The following is a 20689-nucleotide window of genomic DNA, read 5'->3' on the forward strand; positions in this document are numbered from 1 at the left end:
AAAGCTGAAATACATATGTATGGTCTTATATTCATCTTTTGATGTCAAATATTTAAAGTTAAAAGCAAAAATAAAGGAATTGGCTTCACTCTTCCAATACTTTTGGAGGAGTCTGTTAGAATCTAATGTTGTATTTTGGTTACTGTTTGCTGTAATGGTAATATTAAGTACTCAGTAAACCTGGCTCTAATGAGGCAGACTCATTTCTGAGGAAGTGGTTAAGTTTAGAGCTAAGACTCAAATTGCCCCCGGTACCCGACTGTACTGCCCCCGATACTGGGGGCAGTACAACTCACTGTGACACTTACCAAAGTCACGTTTAGCTTTGATCAATATTGACATGCAGCATACCCACAGAAAGCTCAGACACTTGGCTAAAAGCTCATAAAAACCATCGAACCAACACAAGCTGAAAACACCATAACAGTGTAAACATTTAAAAGCGGTGGAGAATCAGCGTCATCATGTTGAAAAAACTCACAGATCCAGCCCCAAAATAAGAGCAAAACAACAACTCACTTTCAAGAAATACAACCAGAAATGTTGTCTTACCTTTGTTGTTGAGCAAAACAAGCTGTTTTCACCACAACCAAACCACTTCTAGCGGAGAACTAGACTTCCCAGCATGCTTTGGGGCCTGTTCCTGGTCTGATTGGTCATTCCAGACAGCCATTAGCTTGTGCTTGTTGATTGGAGAAGGGTGAATGTCTGTAGCCTGAATCTATTGGCTTAGAGGATTAAAACGAGCTGTCAATCACCCAGATTGGCCAATGAGCTCTGGCCCTGAACAGGCTGAGGCTCAGAGTTGTCTCTGACGCTCCAGAGAAAAAAGCCCCATATATATTGATTTTTTTAATCATTTTTTATTTCTTTAATTCAAAACAAGTTTTTATTAGACCAATAGTGACATGTAAATGGCATCTCTTTACTAAAACCTCTGTAATTTCACTCTGCTTCACTTCAGCATCATCAGACTTTGCACAGTTAATGTCCACATGTTGCTGCATGACTTCCATGAGTTTTAAAGCTCCTAATGCACATTTTTAAAGGTGATATTTATTTTAAAATGCAATATTTCTTTGGGCGAGGGAACAAAAATGGGTCTCATCTGCATTTACTCTGGCACAGTGGTATCTACAGTGAAACTTACACTTCTGGTGGAATCTCACAAGTGTTATCTTTATTTTGATACCAAGATTTAGTTTGGGCATGTCATTTTCGAACAGGGACCTCAAAAAGAGGGTTAGGGGGACTTTTTTAGTACCTGCTCTGTTGAGGCTCCAAGCGAGCTGAGGAGGCACTATGTGTGACGTCGTCAGACTGCTGGCCACTGAGTGTCGTCACAGGAAGAGACAAGAATCTGACACAAGAATCGAGCCGAACAAAGCCAAACTGTAGATCAGTTACCAGGGAAATGTCGAAAATCTCAATATTTAACAGAGGAGTCTTTTTTGCGTTTAGCAACAGCACTGCTGATCGTGACACGGTGTTTCAGTCCAGTGACTGTGTCAGACGGAGTCTGTGCTACGGTCATGGAGGAAGTACTGAACAAATAGTTTTAATGAACTGATTCTAAAGATTCAGTTACACTGAAAACAACTGCTTTATAAGTCACTTGTCACTCGTTTGTGTGTGTGTGTGTGTGTGTGTGTGTGTGTAAAACGAAGTTGTGGCAGTTGTAGTGGAAAACCAACTGGGACTATAGTGGAAAAGGGCCATAACTGACTGCTTGGGGCCAGCTAATGACCGGGGGAAAAAAACAATAAAAGCATTCAAAACATTTTAATGTATCAAAGCAATCTTTAACATATATATATACATGCATATGTATGTATATATGTATATATTTATATACTGTATATATTAACATTTATACATTTTTTTACGCAACTATAATTATTATTATAATGTACAGTGTTACATTTGCATCAATAATAGTCAAGCACAGGTGACTCCGAGGTGGTGGGAGGGGGCCCCCCAAATCAAATTCAGCTCAGGGCCCCATAAAGGCGTGCGTCGGCCCTGCACACCGGTAATTTAAATTAATTATTATGAAGGATGGGAGTTGTTTTATTGAGAAGATTCTTTATTGACATGCACAAACTAACAATGCAACATGATCATGACCAGTCATCACATACTATGTGTACAGTGTCTTGTCAATTTTACAAAAATAAATATTAATATAAAGACAAAAATGACATATTACATATAAACGAAGGATTAATTGAAAATAGTTTGCAATAATTGCAATAGCTTTTTCAGTGGAGTTCCTGTAAGCAGTGGTGCACACAGACATTTCAAGGAGCAGAGGTTAAAGTGAATTTGTCTCTAACGTTGTAAAAATGCTTCACATTTAGTTAGATTGTTTGCACTGGTGACACAGGTTAGAAGTGACATTAATAAAAGCTGCTACATCTGCATGTCTGTGTATTTGTGTATTCTGTATTCAATCATTTAACAAAGTCAATTTCAATTTTTGATTAATACGCTATCATTGATTTCTTTAAGGGTGGTGAAATATAGATGTCGATCCTTGTGAATAAGTTATAACTGATATCATTTATTAATCATCACAGAGAGAGAGAGAATGCATGTGCTCGTGCACAGTGTTCATTCACGTAAACTGCTCCGTTCTTGTGAACGCGCCTTTTTCTGGGAGAATTACGTCATGGCCGTGAGCGCTGCAGGAACCTGCGACCACGAAGCTCATAACAGCAGACTGACGATGAAGATGATTATGATGAAGATGATGATGTTGATTGTGACAGTAGAAGAAGATGAATAATCCAAGACAGGAAATGGAAACATAAATAAATATAAATATAAATGATCAAATATCTAAAATCATGATTACAAAAATAAGCTTTGTATATGCACATGTGTGTAACTGTGGTACAGTAGGAAGCCCCTGTGTAAAAATAGATTCCTTTGATTTAAATACAATTTAAATACAGAAAGAAAGTGTGTGTGTGTGTGTTTGCGTGGGTGTGTGGGCGGACCACCTCAGGTGCGCACAGCACGGCGCGCAAACCAGCCGCCTGACTGTGCGTCAGTGTGCGTGTGCAGACTGTGGCGCGTGTTCTCTGCTTCTCTACCGTCGCGTTAAAGAGCGTTTACAGCAAACACAAGTTTGATCCACGGCTGAAACAACAAGCGCCATGGCTGCTCTGTCAGGAGGAGAGACGTGCATCAAATACCTCATGTTCGCCTTCAACCTGGTCTTCTGGGTGAGTTACAAGCCACGAGCTGTGTTGTGTTGTGTTGTGTTGTGTTGTGTTGTATTGTGTGAAAAGGAAATCCACTGCACGCCCTGTCTGTGCTTCACACACGCGCGTGCTTGTATGAGTGTCTGTGAGTAAATGTGTAAAGAGCTTTGCGTGCAGGCGCGTTCATGTGCGAGCAGTAGTGAATGAAAGGATACGGTGTATCGGATGGAGGATGGTGAAGATCACGCACGCGGGCGCGCACACACACACACACACACACGGTTATTATCATCACTAACAGGCTGTGCGGTGATTGTTGGACTCACAGAGTGACCAGACTCAGCGGCCACGAACATTAATCCCCAGTGGCCAAGTGACCCACTTCCACTTCCACTGACTGCACGCGGCACTGTGGAGACTCCGCGCTCTGCATTTTAATAATTACAACAGGAGGCAGGAGACGTTTTGTGACTGACACCAACAACAGCAACACCACCACCAACAACAACAACAGCAGCAGCAATAACCGCAACAATAGTAATATTCAAGGTTCAATTCTCTGTCACGTGATGTGATGAAGTCTTGCGCATGTCAATGACCCAGTGTGTATTCTTGTATTAGTTACCTCTCTAGGACCCTTTCTGGCATAAACACTGACCTTGTCAGGACCAGTAGTCCTGTGGAGGCCAAAACCTGGTCTTAAGGAGGCAAAACCTAATTATTTGAATTGTGGCTAGGTTCAGGTTAGAGTATGCCCTGGTTATGGTTAAGGTTAGGGAAAACAAGTTGTTGAAATGAACTGGAATCCATACATGTCAATGGAAGGATAGCTGCTGGAATCCGTGTGTGTGTGTGTGTGTTTGTGTGTGTTCCAGGTATTCCTCATGTTGTGGGGACATAAATCTGTTTACACAGTCATGTGATGAGGACTTACTTACTTACAGAGGACAAAAAACGTAAATGATTAGGTTTTAAGCTGAAGACATGTTTTATGGTTAGGGTGAGGTTTAGGTGAGAGTAAGTGGCCATGAAATGAATGTAAGTCAATGTAATGTCCTCTGAAGTCATGGAAACTAGACTGTGTGTGTGTGCGCTGGTGCATATAGTGTTCTTAAATGAAGGCTGGATATCACATACATGCAGGCTATTTGTGTCTCACTGGCTGCAGGGTGTGTCCTGTGTACGTTTGTGTGAGTGTATGTGTGTGTTTAGAAGAATGTTCTGCCCTTTTATGCACGTTTGTAATTTGTGTAGCTATACATAGATGGCACCAGAGATAACCATGCATTTATTACAGGCTCAACATGGTTTTCTCACTGTGTGTGTTTGAAAATATGTGTGAGAGAGAGACAGAGAGACAACTCTGATGACTTGTCTGTCATCAGAGTCCATATAAATAGAGCACTGTGCTTTCAGTGATCACAGCTCAGTGCTGACACTATACCACGGCATCCATGTGCAGCTTTATTCAACCTAAACCTCAGCTAAAGCTGGACACACACACACACACACACTACAAGATTCTCTGCCAGATTTTACCCAGGATTAATCGTTGGGCAGAGTCTGCTCCAGTCAGCACTCGTTGGGGACAAGTCGGCATGTCATGGCACAGAAATCTGTTTGTGTGTGAGGGGTAAAGATTAAGTCGCAGTCAAACCCGTCCATGACTCTGGACACAATCAGGTAGTGTGAGCTGATTACCGACCCACCTGCAAACACATGCTGCAAACGGGCAATGAAAAAGAGAAGGACACAGGACATAGCGGCAGGAGACGACAGGAAGTAGCGGGAACACCTAAACAACGATGCCAACGTCGACTCCCCTATGACTTCACCCATACTTGTCTTTTCTTCTTTGATTTCTCAGAGCAGAGAACAGCGACGGCAAACCGCTTGTCGTCCATGTTTGTTTACCCTTCGACTTCAGTTTGACCAATCATCTAGTCTGTGATCCCTCACGTGTCATCCCCAGTCTTCAGTCATCATACAAAACATCTTCAGAAACCAGTGGGTTAATGTGTGCTCCGAGTCTTGTAGAGAGTCCCCAGCTTTACTCAACTCATCTCAAATGCATTTATAGAGCACATTTAAAAACAACTGAGATTGACCAAACTGCTGTACAGAATAACGTCAATAAAATAAAAACTAAATCAGTACAAATAGAAAGCATAAAAACACAAAACAAACCCACAAAAACCCACATAAAAAGTAAACAAAAACAATGGGAGTCCAGCTCAATCTGAGTTAAACGTCATGGAGTAAAAATAGGTTTTAAAATGCTGTAGGTGCAGCAGTTCAGCCAGATCTTGAGGTTTCAGCACATTTAATGATTTCAAAACAAATAAGAGAATTTTAAAATCAGTCCTAAAACGAACTGGTAGGTGATAAAAACATGGATTACCCTCTCCAGATCTCTAAAGAGGGGAGGTAGCCTTGGACCTTCACTAAAACTCTGTTCATAAAAACGTTTCCTAATCACAGAATTCCCTTGTTTATCAAATTTAAAGAAAGAAAGAAGCACCAAGGTTTTTAACAGTTAGGAAAAGAGGAACCAAGGAGACCAGAGGAAATAAAGATTTCTGTCCTGTTAATCCAAGATTTGACAGCTTTCAGACAATCAAGCAGAGCCTGAACAGAATCACCACAATGTGGTTTCAAAGGCAGGTAGATCTGTGCATCATCTGCAAAGCAGTGAAAGCTATTTTATATTTATGTATATATATATATATATATATATATATATATATACATATATATGTATATGTATATGTATATGTATATATATATATATATATATATATATATTTATAATAAGCCTTCAATGATTTCACTGTCAAAGTTCGCTCAGTAATTCTAATAAACAAATATTCCTCTCCCATAAAGAAGAAATAAGTCTGTGGGTGACGGTGGATCAGTGGTAGAACAAGTTGTCTGTGAATGAGAAGGTTGTGTCTCTTGTTATGTAATGGTAAGTTGAAACATGCTGCTGCACAGGCTTTTTTAGAACATGCCTGAACAGATCTGTGCTGCTCAACCTCCCACATCATCACAGCCTACGTGCTCACATGCACCATACTGTTGTTACACACACACACACACACACACACACACACAAACTGTACATATAAAAGTGAATATGACACACACACACACACACACACACACACACACACAGGAATGAATATATGACTTACGGAAGAACTGTTTCTCAGGAAAACACAACACACACTTTCTATTTTTCTATTTCCTACCTCTGTGATCAGGTGATCATATGAAGGTGTGGCATTGAAAGGGAGTTTCCTTTTCACAACACGGTGACTCCATTGTGCTTTTGCTTCCTCATGTGGAGAAGTTAGCCGTTTGCTTTCCTAACTGTGGACAGTGTGTTTGTTCTGAATCAGCATGGCTGTCACCGGGGGAATCAAGTGTGTCAAGTATCTCATGTTTATCTTCAACTTTCTGTTTTGGGTACGTGACCTTCTCTGGTTTATCTGACTTGTTTTGATTGTGTTGTGTTCCTGTGAAAACCAGTGTGAGACACAGGTGTTACAGCGTGAGGACAGTTGAGTCAGTCCTCACTTCCTCATATTATAAGATATGGTCAAAGTCAAGTGTAGACAAGTTTAAAGTAATAACATGATATTCCACCGTGATATCGCAGTAACAATATTCATGATGATATTTCACAGCAAGTCAAAAATGTTAGTTTCGATATGGAATGATTAGTTCTAAACAATCAAAAAGTAAATAATAGACAACTGTAATTAAAACACTAAACTAGTTTATCATAACTTAGCTGTAGCTGCAACTATCAATACTTTCATAATCGATTCATCTGAGGATCAATTTCTCTCTTTCTTAATCGAATACTAAAAAATGTCAGAAAACAGAAAAAGATGCAGAAACGTGGGAAGTGTAGATGAGAAACCCCAAAAAAGTCATAGTTTGCATGAAAATAAAGACATTCATTATTTTTTTGAAAAGACTTCTGTGTATAATCATGAAATGAATTTCATATTTTTATTAGTACAATTTCACTGCAATTTGTTAAAAGACCAGCGCTGTCACCTAAGTCTGTAGACATGTCCTCAGCAAGAGGTCACAGGGTCAAACTGCAAAAACAAGTGTTTCAAAATGCTAAAAGTGCATAAATGTTCCTATCAAATGAATTTAATGGCTTAATAAAATAACATAGATTTCATAAAGAGAACTTTACATTAAATTGTCTGTAAAAACTGTCAATCAAAGTTGTGTCATCACTGACAAAAATCAGTTTTATGTCAGTTTTCACAATAAGCGCGTTGATGATAAATCTGTTCCCACATGGTTTGTTAGCCTACACCTGGGATTATACACACACTGAACAAAAATAGAAATGCAACACTATTCACGGGCAACAGCTCTGCATACCAACTGCACGCTCCCTCCAAACTGTTTCAGAGTGGCCAGTCTCAGGCACTCCTGTGTCTAATCAGCACCTGTGAGGTGGGAGGGATTATCTCGGCTCACTGACACACATTTGTGTGTACATAGAACATGTTTTAGATCTTTGTGTTCAGCTCATGACAAATGGGAGCAAAAACAAAATTGTTGCGTTTCTATTTTTGTTCAGTGTTTATATCCAGTTAAAATGAATGTAGCATGTTTGTTTGTTTTAAATTGAAGAGTAAAAAGTTCACTGACATTATTTCAAGTGAAAGGATGAAAAAGAGCAATTAAAAAAGAAGCAATGAGCTATGAGAATGACTGCATTAGACAATAGGAATTTATCTTATAGGAGACTTGAGTTGGGGCAACATGGCGTGTGGGTGTGTGTGTGTGTGTGTGTGTGTGTGTGTTTGCTTATACTATAATTGTTATTAAGTGAACAAGAGGCAAACATGCATTTAAACCTTATGAAAGTATTCTTCTGTCTAAATGTTTGATGACTGCTGTCGTGACTAACTGCAGAACTGCTGTGTGAATCGTGTCCTGTTTTTTATGGGATGGATTTCTCCAGCTTGCAGGTACGGCTGTGTTTGCTGTCGGCCTTTGGCTGCGATTAGACCCGAAGACCAAAGGCCTGTTTGAAGGAGAAGACTCTCCGTCCGTGTTTTACACAGGTAACATTCTCTGTGTGTCAGTCAGGTGTGTGTTGTGTGTGTGTCTGTGCAGTGCAGTAAACGTTCTCCTCATGTGCAGGTGTGTATATCCTGATAGCGGCTGGAGCACTGATGATGGCGGTGGGGTTTCTCGGATGTTGTGGGGCGATCCAAGAGTCCCCCTGTATGCTGGGAACGGTCTGTACCATGTTTCTCTTTTCTTCATGGAACGCTCCTTTCTCGTGCTATACAATATTTAGCCACTTACCTGACCAGAAGTCATTATCCTGAGTTGTCATTAACAATAAGCTATTCATAAGTCCATATTAGTGTGATTAAAGCACAGATAACACATTTAATATTTATTTAAAGTCACGTATAGGCTCGTAATACAAACTTGTGAAAGGAATAAATAGTTGTCAGGTACATTAATTCTATCAATTTTAAGGCGGTACATAAAGGCTGTATTAAAGTGCTTTTATTAACAGTATTATGGACCTGGTTATGTTTACAAGCATTTTATAAAGTATGGCTTTTGGCAAGAATCTGAAAATAAAGGGTTTTCCGATATTTACCAAAACTGCAGATCTTGAAAACTGAATGCTTTTCATTGTGAGGCTGGAGTGATGTAGCTTAGTGTGGACTGTGGACTGTGGGCTGTGGACAGTGGACTGTGGACTGTGGACTGTGGACTGTGGACTGTGGGCTGTGGACAGTGGACTGTGGACTGACCCAGTGCACAACATTTTATCTTCATTTACTGAGTATTGTCAAAGCCAGTGAGGAGTCTCTGCTTGTCCTCTTACTTCCCACCCAGTCTGACCTTAATCTTCTTCAACTTAATCTCTCACGAGGAGGAGGAGGAGGAGGAGGAGGAGTTTCTGTAAATTGCTCACAGCTAGGTTTGATTTTTTCGATGTTCTCTTCACAGTTCTTCGCCGTCCTGCTCGTCATATTTGCCGTCCTGGTTGCCGCTGGAATCTGGGGATTTTCCAATCAGAGCAAAGTAATGTTGAACTTGTGACATTTTTATTGTTAAATAAAGTTTCAAGCACTTTGAATGAATAGCAGAAAAGGACTTAAATACTGTCGCCGTGTGAAAGACATGAAAATACTGCTGTGAGACTTTAAAAGACGGTGTGAAATAAACGTTTAATTCCTCTCTGTTGTCACAGGTGGTGAATGACATCACAGCATTTTACCGGCAGACCTACAACAACTACAAGACGACGGGAGACGAGCGGCTCAGAGAGACACTGCGGCTCATTCAGAGTGGAGTGAGTCACTTCTGTTCCACTTCTAATCGCACTTGCTTCAGATCTTATCTGAGGAATGTTGCAAAAACAATATTTGGATGCACTTGCACTCCCACGGGATCCGTCTCCAGCTTAGAAATCCTTCATGTTTTTTAACAATAGATAGGTTTAATTCAGAAAATGGATGAAAAGCACCAGGTACCAGGTACTATCACTGATGGAAAAGCAACACAAAAAGAGTCGAGAACTGTAAAATGAAGAATCCTAATCACCCTCTCATTTTCTGACGCTGCCAGGTAATTAGAACCTTTTGGAACATGATTGATGATTGATTTTATAATCATGCACAGAGAATATGACGATATTATTGAAACATACAGAGTAGCAACAGAACACATTACATTAAACTTAAAAGTCTCATTCTTAATTTCATGTAATCTGCACAGTTTGCGCAGTCAGTTTTCTTCATGAACACTTAAAAACACTTAAATCTGCCAACTTCAGGGGCGAGGGGAAGGTTTTGTGTTCTGGACTTTAGGACCACTGACTTCTTGATGCATTTTCTTTAACATAAGCGTCATTTAGGTAACGATAATGCTCTTCATGTGGCCCTTTTTGCCATTTTTCCTCAAATGTAGCCAGTGATGTGCTTGTAATTGTGCTCATGCTGCATGGTCAGTTACTGTGGTTCGTCTCATTGAACCAGGAATCTAGCTCATATCACCCTGACTGGCCAGAAGAGCAGCACATTCAAGAAAGTGTTACATTATTTATAAACCCAGAAACTAAGGCTTTTCCTGCTGAATCTGACAAGAGTTTAATTCCACTTTCATGAATTTGTCAAATGTCAATGTCAACTTTATTTGTATAGCACATTCTAAACAACTGTAGCTGAAAGTGCTGCACAGGTTTCAGCAAGATATATAAAAAAAATCTTTTTTTTAAATTATTACACAGTTAAAGCTTTACTATAATAATAGTACTAATAATAATAGTACTAATAATGTGAATTGTGCACAAACTATTGGCCAAATGTAAAAATGTTATGTGCATCCAGTAATGACAAGACTTTGAAAACTAAATCTGAAGCAAAACGCTGACATTGGAGTTGAAGTTTTTACAAGTCGTCTTCTTTAATGGAAGCTCAGTGGCAGAGCGAGTTGTCTTTCAATTTCAAGGTTGAGGGTTTGACTCCCTGCTCTGCTGGGGAGTCACCCCTGTCGATGTGTCCTTGAGCAAGACACTTAACCCCGTGCTGCTGCGGACGGATGTGCCGACAGGGTGTGAATGGGTATGAAAGAAGAGTGATAATGTGTTGCACATAGATGAACTGTATGAACGCGTGAATGGGTGAAACTGCAGTGTAAAGCAGCTTTGAGTGAGTGTTCATGAAGTCATCGAGACCTTTCCCATTCTCCTCTAATGACATGATATTGTGTGTGTACAGCTGAAGTGCTGCGGTCCAAACGGAGCCCTGCTGGATGACGACAAAGACACCTGTCCCCGTGGAGACCTGCTGGAGCAGCTCATTACTAAGGTATGTCCTGCAGACCAAAGTCACGAGAAAGTCTATGATGGAAAAGATGTCAGACGCCGTTCAGCTGAGGCGAGCGCTGCATGTCAAATACATAATTACAGCATGGCGTGTCATTAATTCATCAGTTGTCCTTTGACAGACAGAGGTTCCTCAGCCTTTTTGCAGTGTTGCTAAGGCAACAGAGTTTCCACTGATGCCCGCATGCTCTCAGGCCGTCAGGCACGAGTCACGTTCAGCGCAGGTTTAGAGAGAAAGCTGCAACAAAAGTGTGTCTGTGTTTCAGAGCTGTCCTGATGCCATCGACGAGGTCTTTGACTCCAAGCTACACATCATCGGAGGAGTGGGCATTGCCATTGGAATTGTCATGGTAACTGTATTTTAGGTTTAGGTTCATCATATTTCAGTATCAGTACATGTTAGGACATCTTATAAAAGTGAAGGACACAGTTAGGAAAGCCCTCAGGGCTAACTACTTAAACAACTACTAAAAGACAATGTAAATGTTTCATTAAAGTCAATTTTAATAACTAAGATTACCTTACAAAGTACAAATTTCCCCTTAACAACTGACCAGAAGTATAAGAGCTAACTTATATAGTCAATTAAAGCAAGTTGATAAAAATCTGCAGTTGGTTTTGGACCATGTGATAAATTGTAAATCTGCCACAGTTTTATCAAGTCTCAGCTTTAGTCATTTCACTGCTCATCCAAGCCTGAAGCTTGATGTGCTCATATCTCACATTGGCTGCATTTACACGGCAGGACTTGATGCCCGGTTCAGATTATTGTATCCACTGGATTATCTTAGTTTTTCACCGGGAAATACAGAATAAATTATAATCCAAGCTCTTGCTTTTGGGTGTATCTTTACAGGCTGCAGAATATTTCTTGAGCCTACGTCCTCCATTGCACGTGATCACCGATCGTGTCCATTTGTGATTACGTCATTTGCCACCATTGCATTTTTAAGAATGTACTGATTTGTCCACTTAGATCATGGCTCTGCAACCTTTACTGTGAAAAAGCCATTTTTGTCCCCTCTCCACCCAAATAACATTAATGTTAATATATTAATGAATATAATTAAACATTAAAGGAGCCGCAAAACCCATTTGTTCCATAAATTTAAGATTATTTCACGTTATAAAATTAAGACCACAATACAGACTTTTGTTTGAAAGCAATTATTCACCTTTACAAACATACTGGTGGGTAGTTGATTCAACTTCTGCACATGTGTGTAAATGTTGCACACTGGACCTTTATATTAACTCTGTATGATGCATTACCTTAAGCTGTTAAAACACCAAGGGCATGTTAGGGTTTGCAGGGTCTGCATCATAAAGACTTCCACATGCCCAAATATAGCTTCAGTGCTCATCCTCCATGGAAAGAGAGCTTAGATTGTAGACACAAATGACACATATCTGATTCATATCTGATTCAAATCGGTTTCATGTTCTGAATCCATGTGCGACTAAAGAGCGCGTCTCTTCCTCTCCTCTGCAGGTGTTCGGGATGATCTTTAGCATGCTCCTGTGCTGCGCCATCAGGAAATCTCGGGAAGTGGTGTGATGACCTCTGACCTGCACGTCACAGTTCCTGGTTTATGTTGCATGACATCATTCCTAGAGTCAGCGACTCTCCACTTCTAATAGAAACACTGTTTTGTTCACGGGGGGGGGGGGGGGGGGGGGGCTACGTTAGACTGGGTGCAGGTATTTCTGATTCATCTTCAGTATTATTACAGGATCAGTTCTAACTGGACTGTTGTTGACACGTTTCTGGACTAGATATAGATGTGACGTGGTTTTTTAAGCCCAACTATAGAACGGGTGTCACCTGTGCAGTAACAGCAGCAGCAGTGTAGTACAGTAATGTACAGTAATTGTGGCCGTTTGTTTGTGAACTGCTGATTATCTAAATGAAACTGTTGCGTCATGTGTACTGCTCACATTTCTACTGCTACCACGCACTGGCAATAAGAGTCCAGGGATTAAAAAAGCAGTTAATAATCTAACTCACAACTGAACACTGAGTCATGAACTGATGTGCTTGTGTTTTTTAGAGTGAGGACAAATTCCTTCTTTTTTATTGTCTTGCCCCCTTCTCTTCTCCTTTTATGTTTAATTTATTTTCTTGGTCACTTTCTGTAAATGTGTATTTTTTTTTACATTTTTTGCAAAACATTTCTAATGCTTGAGTGGTGTGCATGGTCTGATTGTACATTTTGTAACGTCTATGTCATTTTACAGAAACTGGCTTGATTTATACCATATTGTATGCACTATGTTTCACAGAGACTAAAAAATATAACGATGAAAGCCAAATAAACTAAAATGTATTAAATGGACTTTGATTGCATTATACAGTGGCACTGATGCACAGTGCACAGGTCAAACTAACTGTTGGTTGGGAAGAAAGGAATTGGCTGCCGTGGATGGGTTACATGCAGATGTCAAATTCACTATTACTAATTGATGTGTGCAAAAATAACTTGAACTCAGGCGGGCGTATTTTTAGCAGGACGATTACGAGTTTAGTAAGTAATTAATAAAGGCCTTATGAGTCGCTCACCCCTCACTATTCCCTCCACACAGAACTATGGAGGCCTTTGTAAAGCAGAAATGATGTTCCCAGGGCCCCACTGGCTCATAAACCGTCCCAAGGTGTGCAGGATGTGATAGAAATGTGATAACGATTCACGCACCTTTCCCCCTCTTTGATATTTGTGGCGACGGCAGAAAATATTGAGTCTGAATCTGGTGATTGCAGTAAAGGGTACACTTTAATGTGGGTTTGTGATTCTGGTGAGAGTGGATGTGAACGGCCTTTTGATTGCAGTGCTGGGAAGTGCTCTCTGATTCAGTTGTTGACAGCCTTGTGTTGCTGCTGAGCCGCCACACCCTGAATATTGAGATAACACTGATTATAAACGGGGGTGTGAGTAGGCCGTGTGTGTCCTTTATGTAACAGAATGTTTACAGGCCACAGGAAGAGGGCAGGGGAACTGATATACGGATGATAATAGGAACAAAATAACAGGGAAAGGGCCATTAACATTTGCACAACTTGACAGAAAAGTCACTTTCTTTTAAATGTTGTTGCCAAATCTGGACTTGTTTCAAGACAGAAGGGAACAGAACTGCCTTGAATGTTTTATTTGGCCTGTAGTGCAATGCAGCTCTAACATAACAGTGATTGACAACAAGAGGTTTGTGCTTCCAAACGTTGCAGTAGCAGCAGGTTCAACTCTCCCTGAATCATACCTGAGGAACAACAGAAAATAATGCAGTTATTTTCATAATCAATGAGTTGATCTGTCCATGAACTGTCATCGGCGCGTCCCTAACTTCAAGGTGATGATGTTTTTAAACGTCTTGTTTTGTCCAAAAACCAAAATGATTGAACATATTTACATCAGAGCCAAAAAGAAAATAACGAACAGACTAAAAAAAAAAAGCCCTCAAACCGATGATCAAAAAAGTTCAATTAATAAGCCACATACTTATGTTAAAGGATAGTTTTTGGGATTTAAGAATTGTGGTTGCTTGTTGTATTGACATATAATCAACAGGAGCTTCCTGTGCAACAGCCTGAGAACTGGACTCTAACTAACGGATCATTTGGCTGCTGGCTGCAACAGAAGGAACAATAGATCTGAGCTATTTAACGATCAGAGTTTGATCCCCAGCTGCATTAGTCGATATGTTCCTCTCACTGCATCACAAACCATTTTAAAAGGTAGCTGTGAACTCAGAGGTGACACCACTTCCAGCTCTGAGTCTCGACGTAAATGGAACGTGGCATAAGAGTCTTAGCTCCCCACACAACCGGCAGCGTTGCTAAAGTGTCCATACCTTACACAAGAAAACCTGAACTATGCCTTTGAGGTTTCTTTTCATTGTTTGGATACATTACAATCTCAGTGTTCAGCCTCGTCCTCTGAGCCCTCCCAGGAAACACTTGCACGGCTGCATGACTGTGTGTTTAAGGCGGCATGTGTGTAAAGCATTGTGTCCACCCGGAGGAGACTGGAGACACACTGCAGGACAGCCAGAAGCAGCCGGTATTTACAGCCGAGAGAATCAAGGCCCGAGTTCAACATGACAGCATTTAAAGAAACGCCAGTCTCTCTACAACAATTCAAGCTTAGTTTACTATCCACAGGAGGAAAATCAGCAGCACCAGCACCGTGCCCGAGGCCTGTGGCAGATCCTTGTTTACAGAGGGGACTGAATGTGTGGGACTGATTTAAAATAAAAGACAGGATCCTGTTTTGAATGTGCAAGAAATGACGGGGACTTTGGGAATAAATCAATCGCGGCACATTAAGAAGGGCATTTGCCAAAAGCTGGGAAACTGAGCATCTGCGGCCATGTTGGAGGAGGGCGTGACTTAAAAGACACTCAAAAGTCCCACCAGCAGGTAGAACACACCCTGTCTCCAACACACACTGCTGGAAGGATGTGGGCATGGTTCGATCAGAGTGATCATCTGTATGTAAACGTGTTCTTTGGTCTGACAGCACTGTAGTAACAGTCACATCTGTGGGTTTGCAGGTTGTAAGTAGCATGCGGATGGCGTCTTGAAATGCACATGCATATTGGTCCGTTTGTCCTTCTCCTGGACCACAGACCACCACACTGCAGGGTTTGACCATGGTTCTTTCCTCTAAATCATGGAAGGCCACATGAACATATCTGTGGAAGAGGGAAAAAAAAATCCATCAAACAAAGCAGGGGAAGAAAACACTCATCCAACATCCATCCTGAGTGATCCCATCACCTCTGACATGATCACATTCATGAGCTGCATGAACACAATCTGTCCTCAGGAGGGATAATAAAGACCGCCTCCTCAGCTGACATCCTCTGAGGCAAGAGTAAATCTTTGATAAATCTATGCTGGCCCCCTGTACAGCAATTATTTTGTATGTTCATTTTATACAATGAAGAAAATGTATATCTACATCTGCACATGAGGGTTGTGGGGCTGCTGGAGCCAATCCCAGCTGACATAGGGTGAAAGGCAGAGTCACACCCTCGACAGGTCACCGGTCCATCGCAGGAATTTCACTACAGAAGAAACAGAGGGCAACGACAGCTCTGTGGCAGAGCGAGTGACTGGCCATGGGTGGAAAAACTGTGGTTTAAAGCAGCTTTGAGTTGTCATCAAGACTAGGAAAGCGCTGTATAAATACTAATTATTTAAGTGACCTCTGCAGATGGTTGCAGGGAAAAAAATAAATACATTCGTATCGGTTATCGGTCCAAGCAATTCCCAATATATCGGCAAAAGTCCTTTGTTATCACAGTTGTGTACACACCTGTGGACTCCCAGTAGTATCGGCCGGCAAAAGGTCAGGGAAGCAACATTGACCGGTTCAATCCTCCAGCAGTGTGAGACAGGTGTGGTGCCACTCAGCTGGGCAAAGAGAGACAGCTCATCTTCACTGATACACTCCACAACACACATGTGTGCCTGTGCAGCCAGAGCCAGGACAGCAGCCGACTGTTTCACTGCAGACAGAAGCACAGAGACACCCAGGCACTGCAGCTTTGCAAAGACACACTCCAGTGACTTCTCTGACCAGGCACTGAACTCTACAATACTTTTGTTCTCCGTCATTTTGCCTCCACTTCCCACTTTAAGCACGACTCCTTCATCGTGCAATTTCAGCTGCAGGTGCTGAGTGAAAACTACAGCTTTGACCGGCTGGTGGTCAGTGTGAGCGAAGGACACAGCAAAGTCCCGATGAATGACCTGCCCCTCAATCAAACGTGAACAGCTGATAGGGAAGCCTGATACAGGTGTGTGCAGAGCAGGGAAGTTGTCATTCACAAACTGGAGTGCTGAGGGAAGGAGGTCACGTTTTAGCCTGCAGTTCCTGAGCAGTTCACAGGTGAGGTCGCTGATAAAGTCACTGTGAGTTTGACCAAGACGAGTATGAAAGAAGGAAACTAGCAGCTTTTGAACACAGGTGGAGTTGTTTTTTGCAGTCAAGGCTTCCCATGAAACCCATAATCCATAAGGGAGGACTCCTACGGAGATGACGTCTTCCAGTTCCTCCAATGCAAACGCCAGTAGTTCGTCAGCCAGTCGCCTGGCAGTGGCAGCCTCTGCTGCTTCCCTTGAGCTGTAAGTGCGAGACACAGCAGGCTCCTTCCAAGCTGCTGCATGAATCATCCGCAGCAATGAAGCCAACAGTAGAAGAAACGTCTTGGATCCATCTCCTGTTGCTTTGCTGTGCTTCCTCACGCAGTCAACTACCATCCTAACACAGATAACACAAAAACGCATTAAAAACACAAAGTATGCTTACATATATATATATGTATTGTCGGTGTGTTACCTAGCCACTGGATGCTCAAGTCGCAGTGCAGTGAGGATGCGTGTCCCGCTGCGGGTCAGCATGGCCTGACCTGTATCCCGGGTAAACAGTACCTGTCCCCCTTCAGGACCAAAGCTGCGCAGGACAACTGACTCCAGAGCAGATACTGTCTGCAGGACATGCTTGAGGTGAAGATGCTCGACTGGCAGCATCTCCAAAACCTGGAAGACACACACTCACAGATTTAAAACAGAATTTAACATCACATACAATGTCCAAATATAACATTAATAGAAGGATCCAAATTGTTTTGGCTCGAAAAGGGTAAGAGAACAAATTATTGATTACATCATATGTGATTTTACTACCATTCGGTGCTTGACAGGTGTCCACGTTACATTAGGATTAGAATTTTATTTGCACACACATCAACTAGTGATAGTGAAAGTAACCTCTTCATTTAACACATCCTTTGAACAAAGGTCTAGTGAACACAAACAAACTGCTCCCATTGCATGCACAGCAATGGGAGCTGGGTATCTTGTTCAGGGGCATCCCAGCCCTTGGATATAAAAGAGCGACCCTCTGGTTACAAGCCAAAAATACTTTTCTACTGTTTAAACAGTAGAAAAGTACAGGAAGTTTGACCAGAGTGTGTAGATAAATAAATAAATACATAAAATAATAATAATAAATAGAGTCACTTTATCTCTCGCTCCATCTTAATCTATTTTCCCTATATGTGCCTGAAGTATATGTGAGGAAGAGGAGAATGATGAGAGAGTAAATTATCTTATTTTGAATAAATCTCGCTCCTGTGAAATTGGTAGCTTTGCTCTATTTACACCACTGTATTTTAACGTTGGTGATAAGGTGTTACTTCAGGTGGTACTTGGTATAAAGATTTAAAAACCACTGGTCTATGGTATTGTTGTCGCACTTTTTTATTTTTTACATTTGTATATTTTACATTATTATATTATATCCTATTGTACTACTGTCTGATCCCAACTCTTCTGCTGTAACAAGTTAACTTCCTCAATGTGGGATCAATAAAGTTAAATCTAATCTAATCTAAAACACAACATGTTAAATTAGAGATACTTCATTATGTGTCCTGTGTGCCTAATAAAGTGGCCGGTGAGTGTATACTGTAGTGCGTGCTGAGTACCTTGCATGCATAATCTATAAAGTAACACTTAAATGACTTTCAATGCTGTTGAAAAGCAGCTGCAGCATATTATGGCTTATTGTTTATGAGTGACTCACTTGTAACCGACTGTTGCACACATGTAAACACGGGAAGCCACGACTCATGTCTCCTTTCTAGTACAGAAATAGTCGTAGCACCTGCTAGCTAGTAGCTTACGAAGCCGTTTTACTCGTAGCGACTCGTGTTGCATTTCGAGTTACGAGCCTTGAAAAGTCTGGTCACTCAGAGAGGAAACAAGTTAGTTTTTTAGGTGTAAAAACAAACGCTTTTAATGTGACAGGACTCACCAAAGTTCAAAATAGGACGCTTTCCTCCGTATCCTAGAGCCCGGACTGCCTCTGCGCTCTGTTGTGGAGATGTAATTTGCTCTATCGCCACCTACCGTGTGGAGGTATACATTGTTTTTATTCCTGAAATTGTACATGTACACACAATATTCCTTATTTTTTGCTTTATCTATGTATTACTTTGACTTGTGTTAGTTTGACAGGCATATGTGTAAGTGTTAGACTGAGTTATTCTGGATGTTATCATGTGGTGGTGGTGATACTAAACAAAACATAGCTTCTGTAATAAAATCAGCTGCTTCATTTCATTGTTTTTATGTGTGTGGTATTATGTGCTCACATTAACTCTGCTCTTGTGTTACCCACCTTATGGCTCTGAAGGCATATGTGTAATTTGTTGTTGCATATTTTTTGTAAAGAATTCTACAGCAGTGGCGCGTACAGCATTTCAGGGGGCAAGGGTTAAAGTTAAGAAAATAGGGCACCTCCCTCATAGTTGTCAAGATGAAAAATGATTATTATTTATTGATATAAAACCACAGACATATTTAATTTTAACATGGCAGAAAATATAATTTCTTTTTTTAAATCGTACATTTCAGTATTGAACATATACTCTTTAATTTTCTCAGTAGTTCTACAGCACAAGGGATGGGAGTTGAAAACTAGCAATGGCTGTAAATAAATAAATAAATAAATAATCTGTATATGCAAACCATCAGTTACTACAGCCAGTGCAGCAGCTGGAGTTGAACTGGGTGAGGTCATTTGTATTGTCCCTATCAAATTAAGTTTTATAAAAAAATGAAATGCCTGAAATGTGACATGAAGACAGAGGGGAGGTCAGAAGAAGGTCAGTATTTTTGTCACATAATAAGGGGTTTCTATATGAGTACTCTACAGTAGGAAATTATACATATCAATACTAATTATTATTTATTTAGCGAATAATGAATGAATAAATAAGTAAATAAATGAATAAATAAATAAAAATGTCTCAAAGGTTTGGAGATTAGACAAATTGGACATTCTGATTTGACCATAGGTGTGAGTGTGGGGGTGAATGGTTGTTTGTCTCTATGTGGCCTGTGATGGACTGGTGACCTGTCCAGATGTGTCCAGGGTATGATAATGAATGAATGAATGTCTCAAAGGGCCCAGGGGCCCTTTCCTGCTCAGAGAGCAAAAGCTCAGCAGATGCTTGAGCACCACCTAGAGGCGATCTGTGTATATCCATAACTCATGTGTATCAGTATATACCACATATTATAAATTCAATCACTATTTATTTGGTCTAAATATTTGTTTTCAATCACAGGTTCAACATGTTACACGTGTCATCTGTTCAGGTGATGGTTTGGTTATTTTATTCATTCATTCATTTCCTGTTTTATTTTGGTATTGTAAACCTTTTTGTAATTGTCATCTAGATGTAGGATGAATAAAGTATAATCAATCTAATTTATCTGAAAATGGAAAACTAAAGTTTTTAAGGTCTTAATTTAAATTTTACAGGAGAAAACATTAAATGTGTCAGTCAGTTTAGTTCAGTTTATTTGCACATTATATAAAAAAGAAAAAGAGAAATCTTCATGAATCAAAAAACATTGTCAATTTAAATCATTTCTTTGACCTGTTCCAAATAAATTAAAAATCTAAATTTGAATCTAAAGAAACTTCTTTTTTTCTTTGTTGATTCACACAGTTTTTAAATGAATGGAATAATTAGACAAAATAAACAGTAGATAATCTGTAGATATTTCATTGTGGCT

At 40.5% G+C, this 20689-nt stretch overlaps 2 protein-coding genes across 4 annotated transcripts; one reads left to right on the top strand and one right to left on the bottom strand.

Moving 5' to 3' along the window:
- The first annotated feature begins 3026 nt into the window (after positions 1-3026).
- Positions 3027-12773, top strand: cd9a (CD9 molecule a). Of its 2 annotated transcripts, none has more exons than XM_058646208.1 (8): positions 3027-3230; positions 8209-8311; positions 8391-8488; positions 9222-9296; positions 9466-9567; positions 10994-11083; positions 11367-11450; positions 12593-12773. In XM_058646208.1, the coding sequence occupies exons 1-8, from the start codon at positions 3162-3164 to the stop codon at positions 12656-12658; spliced, it is 687 nt and encodes a 228-aa protein (XP_058502191.1). In that variant the 5' UTR covers positions 3027-3161; the 3' UTR covers positions 12659-12773. The 2 variants fall into 2 exon arrangements, with proteins under 2 accessions (XP_058502191.1, XP_058502192.1); XM_058646209.1 differs by lacking the exon at positions 3027-3230 and adding an exon at positions 6519-6677.
- A 1079-nt stretch (positions 12774-13852) lies between these two features.
- bbs10 (Bardet-Biedl syndrome 10) lies at positions 13853-18997 on the bottom strand. 2 transcript variants are annotated; one of them, XM_058646206.1, is made up of 5 exons: positions 18918-18997; positions 17439-17638; positions 16413-17360; positions 16056-16161; positions 15651-15786 (listed from the first exon to the last, which is right to left on the bottom strand). In XM_058646206.1, the coding sequence occupies exons 2-4, from the start codon at positions 17627-17629 to the stop codon at positions 16137-16139; spliced, it is 1164 nt and encodes a 387-aa protein (XP_058502189.1). In that variant the 5' UTR covers positions 17630-17638; positions 18918-18997; the 3' UTR covers positions 15651-15786; positions 16056-16136. The 2 variants fall into 2 exon arrangements, with proteins under 2 accessions (XP_058502188.1, XP_058502189.1); XM_058646205.1 differs by lacking the exon at positions 16056-16161 and having other exon boundaries at positions 13853-15786.
- Between the last annotated feature and the right edge of the window lie 1692 nt (positions 18998-20689).

This window comes from Solea solea, chromosome 12 (assembly GCF_958295425.1).
Source record: "Solea solea chromosome 12, fSolSol10.1, whole genome shotgun sequence".
Taxonomy (NCBI): domain Eukaryota; kingdom Metazoa; phylum Chordata; class Actinopteri; order Pleuronectiformes; family Soleidae; genus Solea; species Solea solea.